Raw genomic sequence first — 26,208 nt, 5'->3', positions numbered from 1 at the left:
GAGGTACAATATCGGTGAGATTATGACATTTGAAAGCAAGATCCATTATACAAACGGAATATTTAATGGATTCAATGTGCCGTGTGCTGTATGTGTATGGGCAAATATGTCTATTTATAAATAATTTATAAATCATAAAATGTATATTAGATGCAGCTAGATTACTATATGTGAAAGTAAACATGTATGAATATGTGTATAAATAAATTTCTTTTTCTTTTACTTTTTCATTTTACTTTTTCATGACTAAATATCATAATTCATACTAATATATATTTCAGGTGTTGTCTTCTATCTTTTGTTTTGGTTTGTCTAAGTCCAATAAATACATTTTTTAATGCAAAAAAATGGAAGCACAAATTTCAACTTTAGCTTTGACTTCCAATTTTCTGGATGGAATGTGATTTTCTTTATGTTTCCCTGAGTAATTCATTAAACATCAAATAAGCTGCTCAGGTTTTCAAAATGTCCAGTGAGGAAAGTGGATCTGTGTTTCATTTTTGTTCTTATTCTCAAAAAGATAAACGTTCGTTGAGTTCACATCGTCGTGCGTTTTGGATTTAATCCGTGATGACATATGAAGTTAAAACCTCCTTAGGTGCATTTCTGGACTGTATTGGATGCTTTTGCGCTGCTACAGTTTTTCAAGTGGAGTTAAAAAAAACAAAAAAAGAAAAAACTCAGGGGGCTTAACTGGGACACACTGGTCAGTTATATGACTCAGCACCAGCAGGTCCAAATAGAGCATGGCCACAAAAAAGGCGGTGGAGAGCGGTTCAGAGCCGCTGCTCCAGTCTGCCTGTCAGCAGGAATGCTGGGGCCCAAATCCACGACACAGACGGCTCTGCATACCACACACTCACAACTCATTAAAGCCACAGTGCTCAGCCCAAACCCAATCTGAAAGCTGTTTTTCAGATGGAGTGACTCCTCATAACCTTGACCTCTGACAAAAACACAATATGATAAATGCCACCAAAGAATTAGCAAAGATCATTTGCTGGAGTTAACTATTTTACAATTTTCTTTTTGTCCAATAGGCACATAATCGAGTTGTGCAGATATTTAGGGCACAAACTGTTATCTCGAGTGAATATTCCTAAAGTCTTATATCAATTTAAAGCATTTAATTACATTTAAGACTCCAAAAATTCTTAATGAGTTTATGTGACAACCAAGAACATTTGGGGTGACAAATTTCACAATAAAAGGCCCCTAAATGTCATTTATAGATGAAAAGAACAGAAAATGATGAGGAAAAACAACAACAAATAAAGGAAACTATTAATCGTTTTAGTGTTGTTTAGGCAAACTGAAAGAACTACAGTGGAGGAAATAAGTATTTGATATTTTGCTGATATTCTATTGATATTCTGTCATCCTAATGGTGAGTTTATTTGAAGATTAAGAAACTCAACTTTTTAAAAATTTCATATCAGTTTATTTGCATTTCTTTGAGGAAAATGAGAATTTAAACCCTCTTGTCACAAATATGTTTCTTCTGATACAGATGTTTCTTGTGGCTGGTGAGCAGAACCTGCTCACCAGCCACAAGAAACATCTGTATCAGGAGGAATTTTGCTCCACTCTTCTTTACAAATGACTTTTAAACAATCAAGATTTGGTGGCTGTTGCTTGGCAACTCTAAGCTTCAGCTCTCTCTACAGGTATTTGATGGGATTGAGGCCCAGAGTCTGGGCGGACCACTCCGTGAAACTGATCTGCTTCTGGTTTGATTTTTAAAATCTATTATAGTGAATATAATGTTTTAGGTGTTAATTTCACATTAAAAACTAAATAAAAAACTAATCACTTGAGATTACTCCAAAAATATTTGGTGTTTTCCTAATTCTGAGCAATATCAACAGTAAAACATCTCCTAAAAACTTCTGTACATTCATAAAGAAATGATTTGAGACTTTTGAACCGATGTGGATCAGGGGAATCAGACTGTTTAATTAAAAATAAGCATTTTAAGGCCCCCGATGGGAGCTGACCGTGGTGCTGAAGCAGTGATTTCTGCTTTGAATGTCAAAATGAAGAAATTCAATGATGGGCGGGTGTGCGTGTAGGTTTATTTGTATTTGTTCACAGATGTATCACGACTCTTTCGTGATACAAAAAACTGGACACAAGAGCAAAGAAAATACAATGACTTAATTTATTTCTTATTATTAATATTTCCAGCCTTTGTTTGTTCCGTTCTGCAGTATGTTCATATTTGTAAAATTTTGACTGAATGCATTTTTATGGAGAACAAACTATTAAAAGTTATTTAAGATATAACTTGATTTTATTCTAGGTGTAATATTCTTGCCTGTCTTTATTCATATTTATGATCAAAAAGTTAAATGTTAAAAGTTTAGCTTTAGTGTGTTCAGTAAATGTTCACCTTGTTTGGCCGGCAACCTAAAGCGTGTTTTGGATTTAGGCCCCCTGTGCAGCTGAATATGACCCCCCTAAAATAAGAGTCTAGAAAATTCATGCATTTATTTAGTGTGTAAAATGGGCAAATAAGAATAGGGAACACAAAAGGATGTCGTCAAAATGTGTGTGCGGGGTGACTGCGGGTAGTAAGTTAGTGTAGCACCGCCACTGTGTATATGACTCATTTTCATCTGTGCAATATGCACAAATTGTAGAGCGGCCTTTAGGGATTGATCAGTGCTGCTGTGCAACATGTGCTGCTTCATCTCACAACCTGCACTGTAATTGCAAAGGAAACACTGAATATACAGCAATAAAATGTATTAAAAGTCATTCATCTAAATGATACTTATAGAAAAGATTAATGGACACATTTTTATTGTATTTTTAGTTGCTTGTGACAACGTGGATAGTTTAAAGGTGAGGTGAAGGCTCACCTGCCTCTCCTGATTGCTCATTCCTGCTAAGATGTTTCAATAAGGAACAAAAAAGAAAAAACACAACACAAGGATCAAATACTTATTTCCTTCACCGTGGTTCTGTAATGTATATAAAAACCAAAGTCAGCCTGTCATCTGTTAGGGAAAAAGGCCCTTTGTTCAGTCCAGTCCATCTTCTCCCCTCTCAGCCAGACACGGACAGAGAACTGTTTTCTTCCGGCTGCCGCCTCCTGTTCGTTCTCATTTACAGAACGGCAGATAAAGACAGAGGCGGAAACGAAACAGGGATGTGAGGAAAAGGCACAAACAAGAGCATAAATCAAGAAGCTTCTTACCACCAACAGTCTTAACAAACCACTGCTGTTCAATAAAAAACACAACCAGAAAATTTCAGTTAAAAAAAATATTTAATTTGGAGAGAAGGCATACATTTGCATATTATATTCTTCCTGTAAAATATACTTGAAAGAGACTTTGCACTGCAAGTCTTGTCCTGATATGTTTTTGTACAGATTTCTACATTGGTTTATCCCAGGCTCTGCCAAATGCATCGTTTTCAACATGGAAGGATTTCTAGCTGCCTTTAAAGCATAGCAGCGCCACAAACATGTGATCCCTCGGATAAAGAAAGTCATCTTCTGGGTAGATGAGCGCCGGGTCTGTCCAGCTTGTCTTTGGCTCACATGCTATTACCGTTTCCACCCTAAAACCTTCTTAGACGTGTCGAAGCTCTCCAAATCAGAGCTGAGAACGTGAACAATCTGCACTGGAGCGAGAGCCAGGCGACCAGAGTTCGTCTTCCACCCACTTCTCATCCGTAAATTCTCTATTTGACTGCAAAACCAGCTGCTTTCAACTACTTTCCCAACGCGAGTCCCAAAAGAGTCTTTGATCTGACGCTGTCTAATTATACAAAAATATAGATTTATACACAGATGACCTAATAGAAACTACTAGGATTGTTCAGGGCACATAAATAAAAGTGAAATGCTTCACATTTGTAGTTAAAGAACAAAAATGGAGCTTAAACAAAACCCCTAAAGCAATCATTTTACATAAAAGTGCATCAGATTTAAATGAAATGCTTAGCTTAAGCGTCTCAGTCAGGAATGTTTGGGTTGAATAAACAAACAATCAGGCTTTGCCTTATTCAACACAAAACTGAAAAACATCCTCTGCTCCACTTTCATTTCCATCTTTTTACAACTAAATCAATACAAACCCAGTTGGCATTTTCTTTTGTGAGAACATCTCAGACCCTGTGGGTCAAAGAGAAGAGATGCCCCAGGGCAGAAAACGGGGGTAAGACACAAAAAAGCTTATTTATTCATATGGATGGCGGTCAGAGATGCTCGCTTTTCCATAACTAGGTTTCACTATCATTGAAATTGGATTCAAGTTATGGAATTTCAGATTCATATTTTACCCAAAGGTCCTTGATATTAAAAGAGAAATATCTTCTTTAGTCACGGTGCATTTTACCCTGAAGACCTCAAGTTTGAGAACACAAAGGAAATCTGATCCGCACCAGAGAATAATTGACATTTTCAGCCCATTTTAAAGTTTCTCCCCTGTTTTAGCCTCTATAAAAGCAACCAGAGCTTTTAGGGTTCCTAGTTTTTCTCATCAGTTCATAATGTTGAACGAAGAGCTCCTCTGCTGATCAGAGATCTGTGCTTCCCCCTTGTGGACGCTCCAGTCAAGTTATCTGCTGGCGTTGGATTTTAAGGCAAGTGTCTCTGAGCTGATGAGAACATTGACTCGTCAAAACATGATGGCAGTGATGCTGAACACTGACATTTGGGACCACCACCACAGAAATGGAAGCTCTGGACGCGTCCGCAGAGCTTCTGAGCCAGAAGATGTTCCGACATCAGCACAGAATCTGGGAGAAGGGGTGTCTGAGCAGCTCCTCGGCACTCGGCCTGTGCTTGGCCTCCACAAAGATGCAGTGGATGAAGTCGCGTGCTTGGTCAGAGGTGTGTGAGGGAAGCAGCGGGTTGGTGGGCTGGGTGGCGATCTTGAATATGGCAGCCATGGCTTCATACTCAGCCCAGGGGGGCTTTTCTGTGAGCATCTCCACCACGGTGCAGCCGAGACTCCTGCAAAAACACAAGTTAGAGTGAGTTTCAGGTTAGAATTTTCCATTTCTGATCCACAAGAACCCCATCATTTCTGAATTTTAAGGTCTGCCGACCAGTTTCTGCTAGATGTGCCCCGGTCACCATGGAAACACTGAGGTGGCTGTGCCTTTTCCATTGCTGGCCCCCAGTTACGAAATACAATATGGGAGCAAATCAGGATTAGCTTAAAATGAATGAAAGTCAAATTGTTCATTTGTAAAAAAAAAAATTGAAAGTTTAAAAAACAAGTTTTAAATGTGATATGGTAGGAATTGTAAAGAGAGAAATATTAAATTTTTTTAGGGGAAATTTGAATCTTGGATTTAAAAAAAACTATGCACCAAAACTGTTACCAAATAAAAATATTGTTTCTTTGTAGCAGCTATTGTTTTTTTTGTTGTTTTTCTGTTTCTCTCCTTCACTTTCGGTCCTCAATTCACAATTTCAATTCAGAATTTTTCATTTCAAATCATCATTTAAACATTTATCTGAATAATTATCAATGCATTAGTATTTTTTAAATTTTATACTAAATGTAAATGTAATACTAAATGTTAGTATTATTTCATACGATAAACCTGTGTATTTTACCTACAAGCTGTAATATAAATGTAATAGGAATCCTAGATGCAATTTTATTTAAAAATGATTAGTAATTTACATATTTTTTCATTTTATTCTGCAGCCAACAAGATGCAACAAACATGTTAGCCTCCTATCTGAAGCTCCTGCTCTCACCAGACGTCCGCTTTCCTGCCGTAGCCCTCTCCACTGATCACTTCCGGACTCATCCAGTAGGGGGTGCCGGTCACAGAGCGGATGCCGGTGCCAGACATGCAGATGGTCTGAAGCCTCTTGCTGGCACCAAAGTCTCCGAGCTTCACGTTTCCCGCTGAATCCCGGAGGATGTTGGCACCTGATGGTCACAGTTTACATAGAGGCAAATGTCACAGGCTCCAAACATCCATTTTCGCCTCTCCAGTAGAAGTGAATTTATTACCCTTGATGTCTCTGTGTACAATCATGTTGCTGTGCAGATACGACATGCCCTCCAGGATCTGCCTGGTGTACTTCCGCGTCACGTTCTCAGTCAGGGCGCCGTAGGCTTTCAGCTGGTCTTTAACTGAACCCTGAAGACCGAACACAGATGCATTTTGGGAAATGTAGGATGGAATCGTTTGATTGAGTGTAATTCACCTTTTTTTAAAAAAGAAAAAAGACTAAATCATAAGATTATATTTACTAAAAAGTTGAAAATAAAAACATTTTTTGGAGGAATAGTTGGAAGTTGGTCTTATATCTGTGAAGACTTGTCCATTTTGCTGCTTCTATAGAGTTTTACAAAAAAAAAAAAAACATCTAAACTTTTCTTTTCTTTTTAAAGTAAAAGCTGTTTTGTCTTTTATTAAAAATAGGGATGGGTGCCATTTGGGTTTTATCTGGTTCCAAACCGGTACTTTTGGTTCAGGTGCCTAAACGGTGCTTCAAAAATGAAAAAACACGCTTCCCCTGCACATGAACACCGGAACTTGTTTCGCCTTTGGCATTTTGACTGAAGCTCCGCCCACCCTGATAGCCTCACCCATTCTTAAACGAGGCTGCCCACAATCGCTGGAGGTAAAATGCGATTGACATGTATACGCTCGTTTATATACGCTCGTGGTAGTACTGTACATGTACAGTACTGTATGGGTAGTACTGTACATATACAGTACTGTAGTACCTATACAGTACTACAGTACTGTATAGGTACTACAATTCCAACTTGGCACTTAGTTTTGGAACCCATCCCTAATCAAAGAGGATTCTGAATTTAGAAAACAGTTTTTAAAATGTTGAAAAACTAAGTTAAAATGACTTTTTAAAACTTTTTATGCAAAATTTCAAAATATACACACTATTGCTTAAAAAAATAACTAGTTTAAAACATTAAGACCCCCCCCCTCCAGATTTATCATCACAATCATCACAGGAGAAATAAAAAAAATCTCAGATTGATCATCACAAAAACTTTTGAATGTTTGAACTTTAACCTCCTAAACCAAAAAAAATATGTTCAAATTAAACAATAAATGATCATAAATGACATGCTTCTCAACAAAATAATATATGAATCAGTATACATTTGTAAAATATTAATATATGTAAAAATATTTTATCAAAATGTACATTGTAATGAATAAATCACCAACTTAGCCACCAACTGAAGGCCGACACTGCAGGAACTCACCCCGGGCATGTACTCCATGAAGATGGTGAGGGTCTTCTCACTGTGGTCCCTCAGACAGCCGTAGTACTGAACGATGCGTTCGTGGTGCAGGTTTTTCAGAAGCTGGATTTCACATTCCAAAGCACTGACCTCCTGTAAAAAAACAAACACAAACATCTTCTTCAGACCAAAAAAAAAGTCTGTTTTAATTTCTCATGAGTTTATTTGTCAATTCTAATCAACAAACAGTTAATTACAGAAACAGATAAAGTATTTAAAGTGTGCTTTACAAAAAAATAAGAATGAATGAAGTCAGTAAGGAACAAATAAGCTGATAAGACAGTTTTCTTGTGTTTTTACAATGAGGAATGAGAATGCAGACGAAGGATAAGAAATCAGACAAATAAACAGAATCATAGTATGTAGAAGTAGTAAAACAAAAACAAAAATCAATACGCTTTATTTCATATTGTTCAGCACATTTGTTGAGGCAATCTACTGGTTTTTGGAACCAGCAATGAGACTTTTGCACCTGTATACAGGTATTTAAAGGGCCTATTTCATGCTAAATCAACTTTTTGAGCTTTTAAGTGTATTATAGTGTTCATTACTCACAAAAAAGCAACCCCAAAGTGATATTTTGAGCCTCATAAATCATCGAGTCGCATTGCTTCCAGACAGGAAAATCAACTGCGAAAATAAGTCATTTTATTTTAAAACATCGTTCTTTACTGTGCCAAAGGTAATACAGTATATGATCATATATTTGAATATAGTTGAGGCGTTCTGCTCCAATTGTCTCAGCTTGAAGGTTTTCTTCTTCAAACAAGTTGTAGTTTCTGTCTTAGATGTTTATGTCGCTCTCATAGGAGAACATCTGTAAGGTCAGAAACTGATGTGATTGTAGCTGTTAGGGGTGGTGGGCCATAACCCTATTGGAACACCAATAGTTGGAGCTGAGGCCAAACACATTCGGTTCCAAAATATCTCAATATTTTAGAGATTACAACAATGAGACTCCCACATCCTGAAGCCGGACCAGGCCTGAGCCTCCTCCATGTTGGACAGTGAAGACAGCCTTCTGTTCTTGGCATGCTTCATTTCTGTGTCTGTGGCCATGACTTCACCACAAAGCTCCAGTCCCGTCTAAACAGACCAGAGGACACAGACGCTCTGTGGATTCTCAAAATGCAGTTTAGTGGGAAATTCCAGTCCAGTCTTTTATTCAATCACAGTTTAAGATAAAGTCCACTTTGTTTCTGACAGGCTGTCCGACATACAGTACATGTGCTTTCATCTAGGATTTGACCTTTATCGTTTTTGGAAGTGATCCCGGAATCGTTTGATCCGTCTCTTCTGTTTGCCGTCAGTTTTTTTTATTGTCGTCATGTCTAGAGACGCCGTTTTCAGCCAAGTGAAACGATTGGGGAGGAATGTGACGATTAATCAATTAAGCCATTTAATCGATTACCGATTACTCCATTAAGCTGATAAGCTCATTACACTCCTAATGGACACCCTTCAGACTGACTCATAAGTTTATATACACTTGTGACGTTAATAATAATGTTTTACCAGGCCTGCCTTTTATTTGCTTTTTAAAAATCCTGTTAGATGAACATTTTTTAAATATTTCAGGTTATCTTAGTGAACACTGAGTTCTTCCAGTGATTAACAGAAGCACAAATACACGAGAAATTTAGAAATAACTGACTTATTAACTATCTGCATTCCTGCAGAATGACCTAAACATCCACATCTAAAGTCAATCCTGGCTCTTTTACAATTGGTCATCAGAGCTGGAGACGGTTTGTTAGTAATAATTAAGCAGAATTATTGATTTTGCATCAAACTCCATTGATGTCCACCCAGACTTTACTAAAAACTTTGCTGATATTGTTTCCTAAGAAAACTCTGATAACATAACATGCAGTGAACAGCTTGGATTGGTTGTTTCCTCTCACCTTGCTCGTCTCTGGGCTGTCAGGGTCAAACTGGACTTGCTTCGCTGCCAGCTCTCTCCCAGTATCCACATCATAACACAGGTAAACCAGTCCAAACGCGCCCTGTCCAAGAAGCTTTCCCCGACGCCACGTCACTGGAGCGCTGGGCGCTGGGAGGAAGCAGAACCGTGCACACACACCCATGCCAATTCTTTACTGATTTCTTTTTGTTTTTTTTATAAAATACCCACTACATCAAGGTTCACTTTTTGCAGTCTCAACATTTCACAGATTCTTTTTGGTGCCATTTTTTCCCTGTGTCCTGATTGGCTGTAGACCTTGTCAGTCAGTCTCCTCTGTGCCGTGTCTCTTGTACAGAATGCGGCCCGAAATCTCCATAAATCTTCAATCGCACGCAGATCTTTGGTTTCTTTCTATAACCCTGGACTTATTTTTCTGCGATCGTTTTGAACTTTGAGAGTTTAAAGAGAGAAACGTGTGAAAATATTCATGTTTGTCTGAGAGAAGTGTGTAGTGGGGGCTTTTAAAGCCTTAAAGCATATATAATTTAAGAAGATAAAGAGGACTACTTTGCAGATTTCAACGATTGCAAGTTATTTACTTGACGTCTGCGTTAAACGAGGGACGACTGCTAAGACAACAAGCTAAGATAACCAGATTTGGCTTCTATCTATCTTCCATTTTCAATTTTATCTATGTAAGAAAAGTATTTTTGCACAGTATTATTGTGTAGGTGTCTCAATTTTGATCTTAGATGTATACTTGTTTGATAAAGAAGTAAAAAAGAAACACACAGGAGGAGTTTTCTGTTTGGGGCATCATTATAGGTAAACTGTGAAAACAACTGAAATTTTAACAAACATTTTACTTCAAAGTCTGTTATAAACAGGAATAAGACGATTTTAAACTGATCTCAGGAGCGGTGCGGATCTAAAAATCCCAGCTGTCGTTTGCTTGCTGGATGTCGGCTGCATCGGAACTCACATTTGTGGGAAACGGAGCGCTCCTGGGGTCGCAGCCGGCCCTGTGCGTCAACCATCTGCCAGCTACCCAGACCGTCTTCGGTGCTGTTGAGCGACCGTCTCGAAGGCACCAAAGTGAACAGGTTTCCCTGTGGGCGACGGATCCGTGGAAATGTTCTACGACCTGCAGGGAGCAAGAGGAGCAAGTGGCTCTGATGAATACAAAGAAAAAGGCTGGTAAAAGTATCATCCTGGTGTCGTTTTTTACCTTCATTGTGGTCTTTGCAATGCAGGGAAACGTGGTACCGACGCGGGTAGGTGCCTCCCTTCCCTGCTACCCTGTCATACATGTAGTTCTCCCTGTCTGAAAATCCAAAAAGGTTATGGATTAGAAAGTGGGAAACAGAGGGAATTTAAATGTTCCTGCCTGATAACAGTAATTGTTTTCTCGAAACTATATTTGGGCAATATTGGAGAGAGAGAAAAAAAATCCTCAATTTTTGTATGATTTTTTTGTAGTTCAAGTTATTCAAGTTCTAAACTGATCAATCAGATGCCTCAATGAAAGTAGGTGTTGCCTGCTGGCCCCTAGGTCCAGTGTTTGATTGACAGATTTCATGCATCCCACTTTCAAGTGGTAGGGGTCTGGACTTCCAAAAAAGATCACTCCGGATTAGAGGTTGCCATAGAAACGTCGACTCAGATCGACTCGGACCAGTCAATTCTCGCTGATGATGTCTGGCTCCAACATGGCGTCCGTGTGGCGAAAAAATGGCAACTGAATGGACTTCGTGTGGTTGGAACCGGAAGTACATTCTCTTTATGTTGAGCAATATTCCAATGTTCTTTAAATATATGTTTAAGAATGGGTGACGGACATTCTTTGGCAGTGGGGGTTGGTTCTCCATTTTCGCGGGCGTCTCTGGTCCCTAACCCACTTCATATGGGGGGGAATACTGTATACCATTTTTTATGGGTCCACTCCAGTTCTCATTTACTTGTTTTTCTAAATTGTCCATACTTTTTTAAATGTTTTTTTTTTGTCTAATGTGTATTGTAGTTCTTTTTACTTCCAAGTCTAAAACTGTTTTCAAATTTACATAAAAAACAGCGTAAATAAGAAGTTCCTTAGAATCGAACCTGCGCACTCTTGACGATTATCGGGGTAGCTTTTAGCTCTGTGCATCCGTGACTTCCTCACTGAAGGGCTGTGAGAGAAGAAGGAAAAATGAGAGAAGTCAAGCAGCATTCAACTGGATTCAGATGGCCAAGGACTCTTAAATTACCCATTTATAAAGGCATACATTAAATAAATAAAAGGTGCAACAGATATTAGTATTTTCTTGGCCTGTGAACAAGTGTTTCATATTGACGATGTGGTTTGTGTGTCACCTGTCTGAGTTGCTCTCCAGAGACTGACAGCTTCCAGAGATTGAGTTCTCTGTGCTGCTCCAGGGTTCAAGCATCTGTAACCAAAGCATTCCTCCTTTCAAACACTTGCAGACATACTAATGCAATTCTAAAAACCTGTGGCTCTCCTGCAGCAAGAGTCCTGGACTGCATTGTTTTAACAACTCTTCTTTCTTACTGCGCCTTGAAGCAAAAATGTCACCTCCACCACAAATACTAGCCAAAATTTGCACAAACCTAGAACCTGGTGAAAATTAATTTTGGACATAATTGAACAACCTCCTCCACTAATGAAACCAAAAAAGTTTTAAAACGATTACAGGAGGCCAACAGGACCTACAACTACAACAAAGTGTGAAATTTTCTATTTCTATTTCTTCTATGCTGTCCATATCCCAAGATGCATTGCGGCCGAACCCGGATATTTTCTGACAACAATGGCGGACTATGAAGCCGGGCCCCAGTAGGAAATAATGACACTTTTTTTTTTACAAGATTAAAAGTTGGATCAAATAAGCCAGGAAAATTTTAGCTCCATGCTTGGTTCACTACCCCTCTCTGTTCGGGACTCACGGTTGCTAGGCGACAAGACATTCGCCCAAATTCACAGCCGTTAACATCCGGTCTAGCCGCTCGACGAAGGACCCGGGCCAACGTCGACCGGGAAGCCCGCGGCCATCGAAATTTGGACACAGCCAAACAAAAATCGAAGTTTCGTTGACCTTTGACCTCGAGCCGTCTTGAATTTAGAAAAAAAAAAGTCACTTTCAATACCACCTACAAATGTAAACTCCTCCTAAGGCTTTCATTCTATCACCTCCTAACCATCATCATTGGGAAAATACTTGGGGGGGGGGGGTTGTAATTAGAAGCTGTAGATTTTGAACAGTGTTCAGATGGCGAGCTCGCAAAAGTGCCGCTCCCCTGTTGCTCGCACACTTTTTCTAACCAGAATATTGTGAAAATTTTAATCGTGACTCGCTGGCTCCAGCTCAATGAAACGATATAGCATACAATATGACTATATGGGGAATGTGGTCATGGTTGATAAATATATCTCTGTTGTCAAAGAAATTCCAACGTTTACTTTGGCAGAAATGACATAGACCCGTTTGTCATCCCCAGGCAGCCAAAAAACTAAAATGGTTGCTATGAAGATGAAACCAACAGAAAAGCCGCCATTTTTTGCAAAAATGTGTTGTTTATTCCCCATTTGTCACATGCAAATCTGACTAGGGGGAAAGAGGGGGGAGAGTGAGGGGCCTGAAACAGACACTCAGCCAGTCAGCGAGGGTACGAAAAAAAAACAACACATTTTTTTCCCATGAACAAACTTTCACAATAAAAGCAAAAACTATTTTACAGTCGTCTCTCGATTGTCATTGTGGGAGTTGCATTCTAAAAACTACCCTCAATGGCTGAAATTTCCACTGTACTCCATTTCAAGGGACAGTGGGACTTACACACTGGTCACTGGTCTCGGGTATGAACTCCCCCTCGCTGTTTATGCTGGTGTATGAACCTTGGCGGGCGATCCTCTGCTGGCGTTCAGGCACATATCCAGGAGGTGGAGAACTTCGCCCAGTGTTCTGAGACCCTGAAGGATCACAGACGGTACTATGAGTATCACTCAAAACACATATGAGACCAATAAAAAAAGATTTGAATCAATTACTTAGTCTTTATTCTGAAAACCTTTTAGGGGATTTAAATAGGAATTATTATTTATTTCATTAAAACAGCTTGAATAAAATGGTTTGTCTGATTAACTTCATTTAATTATTTGAATGTTTTTTCTTAAAACTCAAATCATTTAAAGGGTTGTAATAATCAAAATAGATTCCATCTTTACTTTTCCGTTGGTAGGTGACACTTGAAAGTGGGAATTTCATTGACTGTGATATTCTTCATTTTTTTAAAGGACCGACAAGAGTTAAATGCTTTGGAAAGCCTTTGTTTGAAAAGAATCAAGTCTCAGAATATAGAGAAAATGAAGTTTGGAGTTTTTTTTAAACAGCACTTCTGGTTTTAAAGAATCAAACACTAAAAACTATTTGCTACGATTTAGTGTAACAGTGAAGAAAAAAAGGAAGAAAATCTGATGCAATAAAGGAAAGAAAGAGTGCAACCAGAATTTATTTGCATCACAGACAATAAAAATGATAAAATGAACATAAAAACAACTACAACTTTGATTAATTCAACCAACATTAGTCCCTTTGAATTGATGGTAAACAGGTATTCAAGAGAATGTACCGGTTGATAAGTGGCGCCCCCTAGGTTCAGAGGATTGGTACAACGTGCTGACATCTCCAGTGGACTGGGAGGACTTGATCCTCACCTGCTTGCAAGGTGCATGATGGGAGGGAGAGGTGGCCTGTGGAGGACGCAGGGATAAAACCAGCTTCCATGTGTGACTCAACAGTATCACGATGATGGGAATTAGAGGCGTGGTGTTTTTACACAATGCGGCTTTGTGCTGAAGAAACGGTGTTGGTGCAACGGCGTGTTGCAACCGTACGGCCAGTCTGTCTTACATGTCTGTGCTCCTGAGTGAGCAGCAGGATCCTGATGCTTTTCATGTTGGAACTTCGGTCCAGCAAGTCGACGGCCTTGTCCAAGTCGTCCTGACCTCTTAAAGGAATGGACATCTGCAAAGAAACAACCCAAGGAGGCAAACTCATAAAACAAACAAGCATCTGTACACAAAATTCATAAAACGAGGCAGAAAATTGTGTTTTTATGGCATTTTCCTGATGATGGACACATATAAAAAGAATTAACCTCAAATTTGTATTTCTGAGTATTTCTTTATTCTAATTGGTGTGAAAAAGGAGCAGATGATTAAAAAAAAAACGCCAATTGAAAACGTAAAAAACACAGCAGGTGGGCCACAAGCTCCGTCGTTTTCCTCATCTGAGCTGCCAACTGGCTCAAAACTGGATCGCTACAATAATGCTCGACACTTTTGTTGCACCGGTAATGTTAGAGTGGAGGTGTGAAGGGCTGTAAGCCAGCAAGAGCGCGTGTAAACAGAGAGCTCTCAGCAACAGGGAGGGGAATGGGGGTGGGGTTGCTCCGGACCCCTTCCTTTTTAATAAATCACTAGTCGTTCACTAGTTCACTGATCCTTACTCATTAAAAAACTCTGGGAACGCTGTTAAAATTGATCAGAATTTAGATGCTAGGAACCCTTTTAGCGAGAAAAATCTTTTATTCACATGTAAAAACTTTAAGAATTTAACAAAGCACAAACAATTGAATAAAAACGAAGGTTTAAAACATGCACAAAAAACAACCAATTGGTTCAACCTTTAGATGTACTTGTCTTTAAAGATAATTTGCAAATAAATGATACTTTGAAACCTATTTTTTAGAAGGGGAAATTCATTTTTTAAAGAAATGACTGTGTTTTTTAGCAGCACAAATAAGTTTTCTAATGAAGACAACAAATTGATATATTTGACACCAAAACACTCTGATAAACAATGAGATCAAATTAGATAAAATATGGAATACATAAATGAGGAGCGGTTGCTTACATTAACCCAGTTTCAAATAAAAGAAGCTTCCATGAGTCTAGTTTTTGCATCATCTCAACTCCTTTGCCCCGGTATTTTTTTCATCTTCTTATTTTATGTCCTTTTTCTCTTTATTTGTCCCTTTAAGCATCCACGTTTTTGGATTAACTGGTTTTCTAAAAGACAGCCTCATTTGCAAACACGACAAATTTACAGGAACGTGGAGCGCTTGGAGAAGTGAAAGACAATCCAAAGTGCCGGAGAACATGCTGAAAAGCACTTTACCTCATTGTTCACATAATACAGGTCCAGCAGCTGACCAAACACGCTCTTGACTTTTTGCTGAATTTCCTCAAACTGCACAGGCCTTTCAAACATCAGGATCCTGCATGAAAAGAGCAGAATTCCCACAGATTATGGCAGATTTGTACCAGCTGCTGAGGAAACGCCATTTGAATTACATGCACACGTGCAAGCAAAACACACATGCTGCACTTTTCGGTGGGTTCAGATTCTTTCAAGTACACCTTAAATATTTGTGGTGTGCGCTGGCAGCCGCATGCTAACCACAGTCCTTTCCCTCTTCCTTCTGCAGCTCGCATACCGATCTGGTTTCACTGCAGGAGTGTGCGCTCGCTCTCATGAGCTGGAACGTGTGACCAGAACGGCATGCCTGTGTGTTTACATCTCTCAGGAGTGCATGGACTGCATTTGGATGCATCATCCGTGTAAACAAAACTCAAATAAACTCACCTCCTCTCCCCTGAGAACTCAAACTTTATCCTCACATCATCCTGAGGGAGAGAAATCAGAGGATGAGGACATTCCTGTACAATATATCGCTTTTACTAAAGATGCTTCTCACAAAAGACCATTTAGGAGATCCCAGTTCCACTCAAAACAACTGGGGTGACTGAGTTTATGTGAAGAGTGGAGAAAACGATCCGTTTCAGGGGAAATGGGGTTTACAATTCAAGAAACAAGCATTTGCCTTTTTGGAGACGGTTCGGTGAGGGAGCTGGTTCCGGACAGAGAAAAAGGAAATACGAAGCAAAGAGCGTGTGTCGTTTGGCTTAACCTACAGCGGAAACACAGAATTCCCATCGCTTGGTTTAATCCAAGGACAACAAACTACAAGAAACTCTCAAGCTCACCAATAGGATGACTTCTCATTTCTTAATTTGGCGCGGTGCATTTCATGCGGTGGTGTTTGGGACTTTGAGCTTCAAGAATCCACTTATTGACCTCTTCAGATTCTTTCTGGAGGAATGAATTGAAGCTTCAATAATCGGGTTTTTAAAACCGGACAAGGTGTCTCCAACTTTCAGTTAATGTCAGAGAGCTGCGTCGCCTCGTGTGGGTCCTAGTTTGCGTCTTTCCTTTTAGGTTTCAGTTTGGAGGCAATTTCAAAGTGGCTATGAAGTCACATCTAAATGCTGACACCTGAATCCTCTATTAGAAAACAGGTCAAGAGCCATTTAGGAGTTTAAAATGGAGTCAGTTAAGCATCTTAGATTGTTATTTGTGGGTGAAGAACCACAGAACTGTGGTCCCCAACTTTTATCAGACAACATTTTCAAAAAATATATCAGTTTAAACTTTATTTGTACACTTGATTTCATGTAGGAACCATAAAAATGGGATAAAGATGTCCCCTTAACCCATAACTGCAAAAGTGGAAACTTAAAAAAATAAATAAATAAAAAAAATCTGATCCCAAAATCCGCCTCCTCTGACTTTAAGGTGCAACAAATAAATACTAAAATAAATTAAAAGTTCATTAAAACTGCTCATTTGTAAATACAATCATAAATGTGACTCTACTGTTTCAACAACTTTATTAACAACATCCTTGTAACATTAGACCAGTGGTTCTCAAACTATGGGGGGGCGGGGGCGGCGGCATCTCAGGGGCGTGAATGACCCTTTATTTTATTTATTTATATTTTCTAAAGGATCATTCACTTTGTACATGTCTTCCCTTACGAGGGTTTCTTTCTCAAATAATCCCCAGACGACAGTGCTCAATAGGAATACTGAGAGATCCATTTAAGACAGCAGAAGCCGCTGCTCTGAGCTCTGCTGAGGAGGATCAGTTCATTGAAATCCCGTCAGGATGAGGTCCACAGCACAGACACTCCCTGAATTCTGCTGGGTGTGGAGAGGGAGCGTCCACTCATGGGGCAGAAGGCTGGGGGCATTCTGCTTCCAATCTACGTCCCATCTTTGGGAGATTTTCTGCTGTTGCCACTTTGAAAACAAAGATCATGTTGAGCAGGACTTGAGAGTTACAGTAACAAACCTGCAACCTCGTTCTGAAAACGTGTGTGGCACAAAGAAGACACATTGCGGCCGTTAACGCAACTTTTCGCTCATAGGTTCAATGTTATTGCTCATACAAAGTAAATGATTCTTTATTTAATTTGTTTCTAGTCTCTAGCAGCAACATTTTTCCTCCTCCAAAGGGGGGGAACAAGAGAAAAAGTTTGAGAATCAGACCACCAGGGGCTGAATATTCTGCATTATTATTATGGTCTGTGGGAACAACTGTTGCAATAAATCCAAATTTGGAGTAAAGACTCCTGGTTTTTGTCCTTTAAATGCAGCTTTATTTAATTTTGCAGTCAAAAGCTCTTTTCTGCCAAAAAGGCTTTTCAAACACGTTTTATTGTTTTTTTGTCAACTATGTTAGCTCAGGCGTTTTAAATTAGTGGATGGATTTTCGACACAAGATCGAAAGACTTGACATGCGTCAAGAATGAGTCGCATGTCGTTGGGGGAGAATCCTATAGTTTTCCAAAATAAAAACGTCCTTCAGGTTCCAATAATATAAAATGGAAAAAATGTCGATTCGGTTTTTTTCTGGACTAGTACCGGTCTGCGTCCCAGAGGTTGGGGAGCACAGGTTTAAAAGAATCGAGGCAGATGGGATGGGGATGCTTCAGTCACTGACAAACTTGAGAGTTAGTGTAAGTTTAACAGATAATGGTTACAATAGAGATCGATAATAAAACGACCAATAGGACCCTCTAAAGGGGGTAGTTTGAGGATCTTCATCATCCAGAAAAGACTTGGACAACAGAGCTTCATCTTCTTCATCAAAGAGTCAGATAAGCTGAATTTGCCCTCTAATCCAAATCCCTTTTGCATTCCTTCCATGGTAGGTGTTTTTCTAAGTACCCCTAAGGACAGTCATGTGACTGAGAGTTTCTGTGGAATTTATTTATTTTTACTTTTTTTTTAAGCTTTAGAGAGTTTCTGGGTCCCGATGGAGGAGTTGGTTACCAGTGATGCTTTTAAAGACCCACTCTGGTGATTAGCATGTTCTTGTGGCATTTTTCTGATGATGGAGGACATATATTAAAAATATCAAGCTTAAAATTTCTTTATTCAGATCAGAGCGTATTTGTTGCATAGAAAACACGCTGGACAGGTCCTCGAGCTCTCAGCAATCGAAAGGGGAAGAGGGGGCGGAGTTGCTTCACAACAACGGTCTTACCCACAACTCAAAAGGTGAATTTCCATTGAACTGTTGTCGCTCTACAGAAACTAGGTTGTAGAAAACGACAAAGGAGTTTGTCTTTAAGGGCATAATAATAAATAAAACACCACGGGTAACGCTGTGAAAATAGATGAAAAGATGATGGGGGTGGGTCTTTAGGGTTGATTTGAACTGATGACGTTCCACGACGACTTACCTGTCGGTTGACCTGCGTCGGCGTCTTTGGTTTGCCGCTGTCATAGGACAGCACAGGCTGGCGTCGCGTCATCTGTAGCGCCACCAGATCCTTCATGATGGAATGGAGAGCCTGTCTCTCATCTGGAGAGGAGGAAACACAACGATTACAAGTCAACTGACGAAGTAAAAGGGTAAAGTGAGTTCTTCCAAATGCGCGTCAGTGATTGATCTTGGTCAGCGGATCGTTTTTGGTATGCCTGTTCCCATGTTTGATCTCAGGACCAGCTTTGCCTTGGTTGTGCTAACTCAAGAAGAGAAAATATCCCCGTTGTGTTGCTTGGACAGACATCACACAGGCCCCTGGGCAGCGGAGGGAACCAGACCCCCATCTTTAGAGTGCCAAAAACCAGCTTTTCACCTTACGGCGTCTGGAGGAGCAGATTCCACAGGCGTGCTCTGAGGGAAGCTGGCTTGAGTGGCTTTGGTGTTATGACCAAGAGCTAAAAGGTCCGGTCAGCATGTTAATGTAGAGGACTTACTCATTGTGGCGATGTTTGCATAAGAAGCTGTTTTCTTCTGCGGTGCCAAACCACCCACAGCCTGTGGAAGGAAACAGAAAAAAAAAAAATCAATGTTTTTATTGTGTTTGGAAACGGAACAGAAGAATTTGATAGACAAGTTGTTCTTACTGGCTAAAATTTTAAATAAAAAAGGCCCTAAAGACGGTGTGTTTGCAGGTTGAGACACTTTTGAAAAATGAAGTATCACGCAAACTCCATTTACATAACACAATGTAAGGCGAAACAGAGATAAACCACTTGCAACAACTGCAAACTCCATCCCTTTTACTGACAACATAAAGCATCCTGCTGGAGTGTCAGATCTTCCCTTCAAATGTATGGAATCGGATAAATTGTTGAAATTCCCTTTCTGATGCTAAAGGCCCTTTTTGTCTTCCAGTAAAAAAAGAACCATTCCTTCTGCTTTGTGGCTGATTTTTTTTTAAATCACGCACTCAAGAATAAATAAAGAGAAAATACTCTGAAGATTGGGTACAGCTGTTCGCTAAAGGCTGACATGATGCAACAGCAGTCTGTGGGAATATTTTTGAAGAAATGATTTCTTTGGCTTCAGACTCTGACAGAGCTCGTCTGTTGTGGCTTCAAGTCATTCTAATATCAGAAAAAAGACCCGGCAAAAGGGATGGTGTAACTTTTTATAGGGACAGCGTTCTAGGTTTAAAGGGGGGTCGCATCAAAGGAAAAAGTAGAGGATGGCGTTTCTCTGAGGCGACTGTAGAAGCACAGTCCGGAATAAACAGGAGGCTTCTGCACACGGAAAAAGCAGTCCTGACACCTGAGGTAGCACCCAGACTTGGTGAACTTGTTGGTAATAATCAGCCGCAGGAATGCCGGGAACGTCCGTCTGTGGTCGGCAGAGCGCGGCCACACAGCTTTAAAGTTTCCGCCGCTCTCACGCGGGGCCGGCCCGATGGAGACGGCACCAGCAGGGTTTAACTCTACTGACAGGTCATGAACTTCATGAAGCAGACCTCGTCATCTTATTTTTACTCCCTCCAAACTCAACTGATTTTAATTGTGGAATGTGAGGAATTCGATTGAGAAAAAGACCACTCTGGTCTAATGAGGCGAGCTACGCCTGTAGTATTTTGCTTGTATCGCGTATCCAGGATTTACTTGGACTTTGCTCAGCTCTCACTCCTCTGTCTGCTTCCCAGGGTGTTTAGTCTGAAGCTGGTTTTCCCAGCCACAGTCCTCCGTCTCAGGCCAGCGATGCATCTGCTCTCGGGGCTGTACGGTAAAATCCCCTGGCCCGGTGTTGAGGCACACATGTGCTTTTGGTTTGAGACGACCCTCTAAGTTAGAATCCTGCAACCTCAACAAGCAGCCAGCGCTCGCTTGAAAAGTCCTCTGTGGGACTACAACTGCAGTAAAAAACAAGGCCTTTTTTAACATCCCAGCTCCAGTTATTCAAATAATGAGCAGATTTAAAGACACACATGAAAACGCCTTTTTTTTTTTACATGTTCCTGTGACATTTTTCTGATGATGGAAGCCGCATATCAGAAAAATTTGGCTTAAAATTGCATTTTTGAGTATTTCCTTATTAAAATAGTTGAGAATCAGGAGCAGATGACAAAATGTCGTTTGAAAAGAGCATATTTGTTGCGTAGAAATTACGCTGGGCGGCCCACAATTTTCTGCTCAGAGCTCTCAGCAACCGGGAAGGGAAGGGAAGAGGGGGCGGGGTTGCTTCACGCCAATGGTCCTGCCCACAGATCCGTAATGAAATACTGCCAATCTGCAGAACCTTATCCTAGAAATCGACACAGGTTTTTTTGCTTGTGGCTAAAAACGGCATAATCATAATTAAAAGACCTCTGGGAATTCTTTGAAAATAAATCAAAAGACGATCTGAGTGGGACTATAAAAAGAAAAAAGGTAAAAGGGTATTTTCAGGTGAGAAGTTTATCCATCTGTGGACCAGGTCAAATGTTGTATTAAAACTGTAAAGACACTTGACCACAGCTTCAAAACTTTGACGCCACGAATAAAGCGCTGACTGCAGCGCTCACCCGGTGAAACCTAACGGTTCAGACATGAACCGTCTCCCTTCTTTAGAAGCAGAAGTGTCTTGTAATCCTCATGTGACAAGTTCTGTGTTTTTTTAATCCCTTCACAGAAACAGGGAACTTGAGAAACTCAAAGGAGCCCCTAATGTGCCAAGACTGAGGGGGCTCCGAACACATCCCATTATTGATCAGACAACAAACTTTTGCACCAAAGCAAAACTTTGTTTAAATGTTTATTTTTAAACTAATTTTGAGGACGACACAGAGGATTGAGATGTTTTTCAAAGTGTTTTTAACACTAAACTGTTGCATCTGGGTTTTTTTTTAAGTCTGTCAGTCACCTCCAGTTGTCCAAACGTTCAAAGCAGCTTCCCAAACTTTATTTAAAATGCACCGGGTGACAAGAAGGTGTCATTAAATTGGTCCTAAAAACCAGACTTGTCAGACCTTCTTTAAAAATAAATAAAAAATCACTATATAACATATATTGAATTAGAGGAAAACAAAAATCCCCGGCAACAATCTAATCTGGTTTTCCACGCTTGAACAGTAAAAACAAAACATTTGGGTTTGACAAGTTCATACTTTCACAAACTATTTTTCATGATGACACTACTGCAGGTTGCATTTGGTTTGCATTTATCAAGCAGATTTGTGTTTGTTTGTATTGTTGTCCTTTACCAAAGGACGGTTGGAACCATGAATCATTTTTCTTCATAAATCCTCCAGATAGCATCAGAATCTTCTCTGTGCTTCCAGTGCAATGCTGATGATTATCTGTTGCAGCTCCTAATAAGTTACAGAAGCTTTTCCCAAGGCAGGGATGAATCATACATTCTTACAATCCTCGCAAAGCTGCAGTCTGTGCTCCTCATAAACAGAGACTGTCTTGCAATGCCCTCCAATGAAAATGGCGTTTTTAACAGGTTCTTGTGGCATTTTTCTGATTTCTTCTGGAGCACATACAGTCAGGACCATAAATATTTGGACAGAGACACATTATTTCTAATTTAGTTTCTGTACATTACCACAGTGAATTTTAAATTAAACAACTCAGATGCCATTGAAGTGCAGTCTTTCAGCTTTTATTCCATGGGTTGAACAAAAAGATTACATAAAAATGTGAAAACCTATAGCATTTTTTAAACACAATCCCTTCATTTCATGGGCTGGTAAGTAATTGGACAAATGAAATAACTGAAACCAAAATGATCATTACTAATATTTGGTTGAAAAGCCTTTGTTGGCAATGACAGCCTGAAGTCTTGAACTCATGGTTTTCTCCTTCTGAATGCTCTGCCAGGCCTTTACTGCAGCGGCTTTCAGTTGCTGTTTGTTTGTGGGCCTTTCTGTCTGAAGTTTAGTCTTCAACAAGTGAAATGCTGCTCAATTGGGTTAAGATCAGGTGACTGACTTGGCCATTTCCGAATATTCCACTTCTTTGTTTTAATAAACTCCTGAGTTGCTTTGGCTGTATGTTTTGGGTCGTTGTCCATCTGGATTATGAATCAGTTTGGCTGCATTCACCTGGATCTGTGCAGACAGTCTGTCTCTGAACACCTCAGAATTCATTGGGCTGCTTCTGTCCCGTGTCACGTCATCAATAAACACTAGTGTCCCGGTGCCACTAGCAGCCATGCACGCCCAGACCATCACACTGCCTCCACCGGGTTTTACTGATGATGTAGTGTGCTTTGGATCAGGAGCTTCTCCACCTCTTCTCCATACTTTTCTCTTGCCATCATTCTGGTAGAGGTTGATTTTGGTTTCATCTGTCCAAAGAATGTTTTTCCAGAACTGTGCTGGCTTTTTTAGATGCTTTTTAGCAAAGTCCAATCTAGCCTTCCTATTCTTGAGGCGTATGTGTGGCTTGCATCTTGCAGTGTTCCCTCTGTATCTACTTTCATGCAGTTTTCTTTTTATGGTAGACTTGGATATTGATACGCCTACCTCCTGGAGAGCGTTGTTCACTTGGTTGGCTGTTGTGGACGGGTTCCTCTTCACCATGGAAAGGATTCTGCCATCATCCACCACTGTTGTCGGACGTCCAGGTCTTTTTGCGTTGCAGAGTTCACCAGTGCTTTCTTTCTTTCTCAGGATGTACCAGACTGTTGATTTTGCCTCTTCTAATACTGTAGCAATTTCTGGCATGTTTTTTTTCTGTTTTCTCAGCTTAATGATGGCTCCTTTCACCTGCATGGAGAGCTCCTTTGACCGCATGTTGTCTGTTCACAGCAAAATCTTCCAAATGCAAGCACGAGGCCTCTAATCAACTCCAGGCCTTTTATCTGTTTCACTCATAATGACATAACAAGGGAATTGCCCACACCTGCCCATGCAATAGCATGGAAGTCAGTTGTCCAATTACTTACAAGCCCATGAAATGAAGGGATTGTGTTTAAAAAATGCTTTAGTTTTTCACATTTTTATGCAATCTTTTTGTTCAACCCATGGAATAAAAGCTGAAAGTCTGCACTTCAATGGCATCTGAGTTGTTTTATTTAAAATTCACTGTGGTAATGTACAGAAACTAAATGAGAAAGAATGTGTCTCTGTCCAAATATTTATGGTCCTGAGTGTAAATTATGAAAACAAATCTCAAAATGATATTTCTGAATATTTCTTTATTCGCGTCATTGTGATATATAGGAGCCGTTAAAAAAAAAGCCATTTGGAAAAGGTGTGACGTAGAGCCTACAATGGCAGGCCACAAGCTTCCTGCTCTGCCCCATTCTGATGCATCCACTTGCAGACAAACAGATCCACGAACGACTTGGTTTTCCTCGCCTGAGAAAAGCTGCACGGCTGGATAGCTCCGATAATGCTGGCCATTTTTGTTGCAGCGGTAATGTAAGGTTGGGGTTGTGAGGGGGCTGCAAGCTAGCGGGGAGAGTGTGTCAACAAACAGATGATGGGAAGTGAGGGGAGGCTTACTCCGTACCAAGGGTCTCGCCCACAACTTCGGAGGTGAATTTCTAATGAACTACTGCCACTCTGCAGAAACTAAGTCGTAGAAAATAAATCAAAAGAGGGTCAGGGACTCCATCTGTGATCCAGATTGAGTTTTTGCACCAACAAAAAGCAAAAATTCCGGAATATTCCCCTCAAGGTGACAATGAAAGCCTCGTTTCCCACTGACCACATGTGGAGCATCATCATTCCTGCCATTTGAACAGATACAGACTCGATTATTGTCTCGATTATTTTAATTTTCCTTTTATGCCTCAACTCCAAGACATGCTTTGGATTCATCCTTGGTTACTGTGATACCACAAACCCAGAACTCTTTATTCAAAACAAGTCTTTTTTACAACGTTTTTCTTGTAAACGTCTGCTGTCCTTGATGACGGGTGTCACAACTCACCTGTTCTCTCAGCTGGACCGGCCCCTCACAGGTGTCCTGCCGGACTCGTGACGTCACAGATCCCCTTTGTTTACATCCATCAGAGTCCTGGCGGTCAGACTGGCACACCTGAGAGAAGGTGCCCCATGGAGGCGCTGATCCCCCACCCCGACCCAGGGCTTTTCCCACGGAAATATAAAGAGCACGCGCAATAACAGGATTTTTTTTAAGTATCCAAAAACAAGCAGGCAAAGGTTCCGATGGAAAAGTCTACATGGAGCCGCTGCAGCTGCGACGGCAGCCCGCGCGCAGCTGGAGTCCGACAGCTTTGGAAAACTCACATTTCCAAAACATTTTCACCCAAAAGTCGATTTTTTTCCCCCCCAGACTCAGCGGACAGAGAGAGAGAGCTTCATCTCAGCAGAACCAAATATAGGCAGAAGAAGCTGCCGCCGTCGCCGCGCGCTCGCATCCAATCCATCGGTGAGAGAGGAAAGACCGCACGGTTTCCGTGATTCTGGACTGGTGGCGCTCTTCCTGCTAACTTTGCAGATTTTCCTCCACTCTTTCGCCACGTTTCTATTCAGACTATTTTAGGCCTAAAGCATCACATTTTCATCCAGAATTCAATAAAACCACCTTGATTTGCAACTTATAAGCGTAAGTCTCGTCATGAAAGAGCCCATGTGGCCTACAGCAAATGCACTTATGAATTCATTTCAGACACAGCGACTCGATGGCGACTGAACCAAGACAAAAAAATGACCAAAGAAATGTTTTTAAAAAGAATATAACTAATTTTCTGTTTGCAACACAAAAACAAATAAAAAAAAAGTTTAGTTGGTTGAATGCAGACTTCACTAAACTGCAAACTAAAAAGTTTTGTATCCTTAAAACTGTAAAAAATACAAATGTCTTTGATCAGTCACGGAGTCACACCGCATTCGCGCCGCGGCCTTAATCCAACTTTTGTCCGCGAGCTGTCCAGTCAAAACAAAGCGAGAAATTAGCTTTAAGCGAATACGTCAAACTTCCTGACACAACAAATATCACCACCGGAACCCGCGTTTACTCCTGCAATGAGCCGCGAGACTCGTCCAGCCAGACCGAGTCCGTCCCCGTCAAGACCTTTGGCTCCCTCGCGCCCATCCGCGTGGACTGACATGGATTTATTCTCCGGGGTTTTGATGATCCTTCAAACTATCTAAATTAGCGCCGTACTGCCGCGGGGGCGCGCTGTCTTTCTGTCCAGGCGCGCGCACACAGACATTGGTGGGACGGACCAGCGGTGACGTGTGCGGCGTTCAAAGCGCCCCAGCTGATCGGGAAATCAGATAACCGCCATCAGTTTTGATTTGTGCATTCATTTAAAAAATAAAAACGGAATTAAAGTACTTCAAAACAGATACACCACAAAAAGTAAAGTTAAATAAAATTAATATTAAAATAACAGTAACATGTTTCTATGTTAAAAAGATAAAAATAAAATCCTTTTACAACACAGTAATCAATATATTATTAATCTGCATAGGTGGTT

At 40.4% G+C, this 26,208-nt stretch overlaps 1 protein-coding gene across 1 annotated transcript; it reads right to left on the bottom strand.

The window, feature by feature from the left end:
- Positions 1-3,255: 3,255 nt before the first annotated feature.
- map3k3 (mitogen-activated protein kinase kinase kinase 3) lies at positions 3,256-25,973 on the bottom strand. Its single transcript, XM_023957374.2, has 17 exons — positions 24,693-25,973; positions 19,275-19,335; positions 18,755-18,876; positions 15,810-15,850; positions 15,342-15,441; positions 14,073-14,186; positions 13,792-13,912; positions 12,999-13,132; positions 11,518-11,591; positions 11,266-11,333; positions 10,394-10,489; positions 10,148-10,309; positions 9,164-9,312; positions 7,221-7,352; positions 5,991-6,120; positions 5,729-5,906; positions 3,256-4,969 (listed from the first exon to the last, which is right to left on the bottom strand). The coding sequence occupies exons 2-17, from the start codon at positions 19,276-19,278 to the stop codon at positions 4,741-4,743; spliced, it is 1,854 nt and encodes a 617-aa protein (XP_023813142.1). The 5' UTR covers positions 19,279-19,335; positions 24,693-25,973; the 3' UTR covers positions 3,256-4,740.
- Between the last annotated feature and the right edge of the window lie 235 nt (positions 25,974-26,208).

This window comes from Oryzias latipes, chromosome 8 (assembly GCF_053564925.1).
Source record: "Oryzias latipes strain Hd-rR chromosome 8, Olatipes_Hd-rR_3.1".
Lineage (NCBI taxonomy): Eukaryota > Metazoa > Chordata > Actinopteri > Beloniformes > Adrianichthyidae > Oryzias > Oryzias latipes.
The sequence above is the reverse complement of the archived record's forward strand: the minus strand, read 5'-3'. Positions and strand labels throughout refer to the sequence as shown.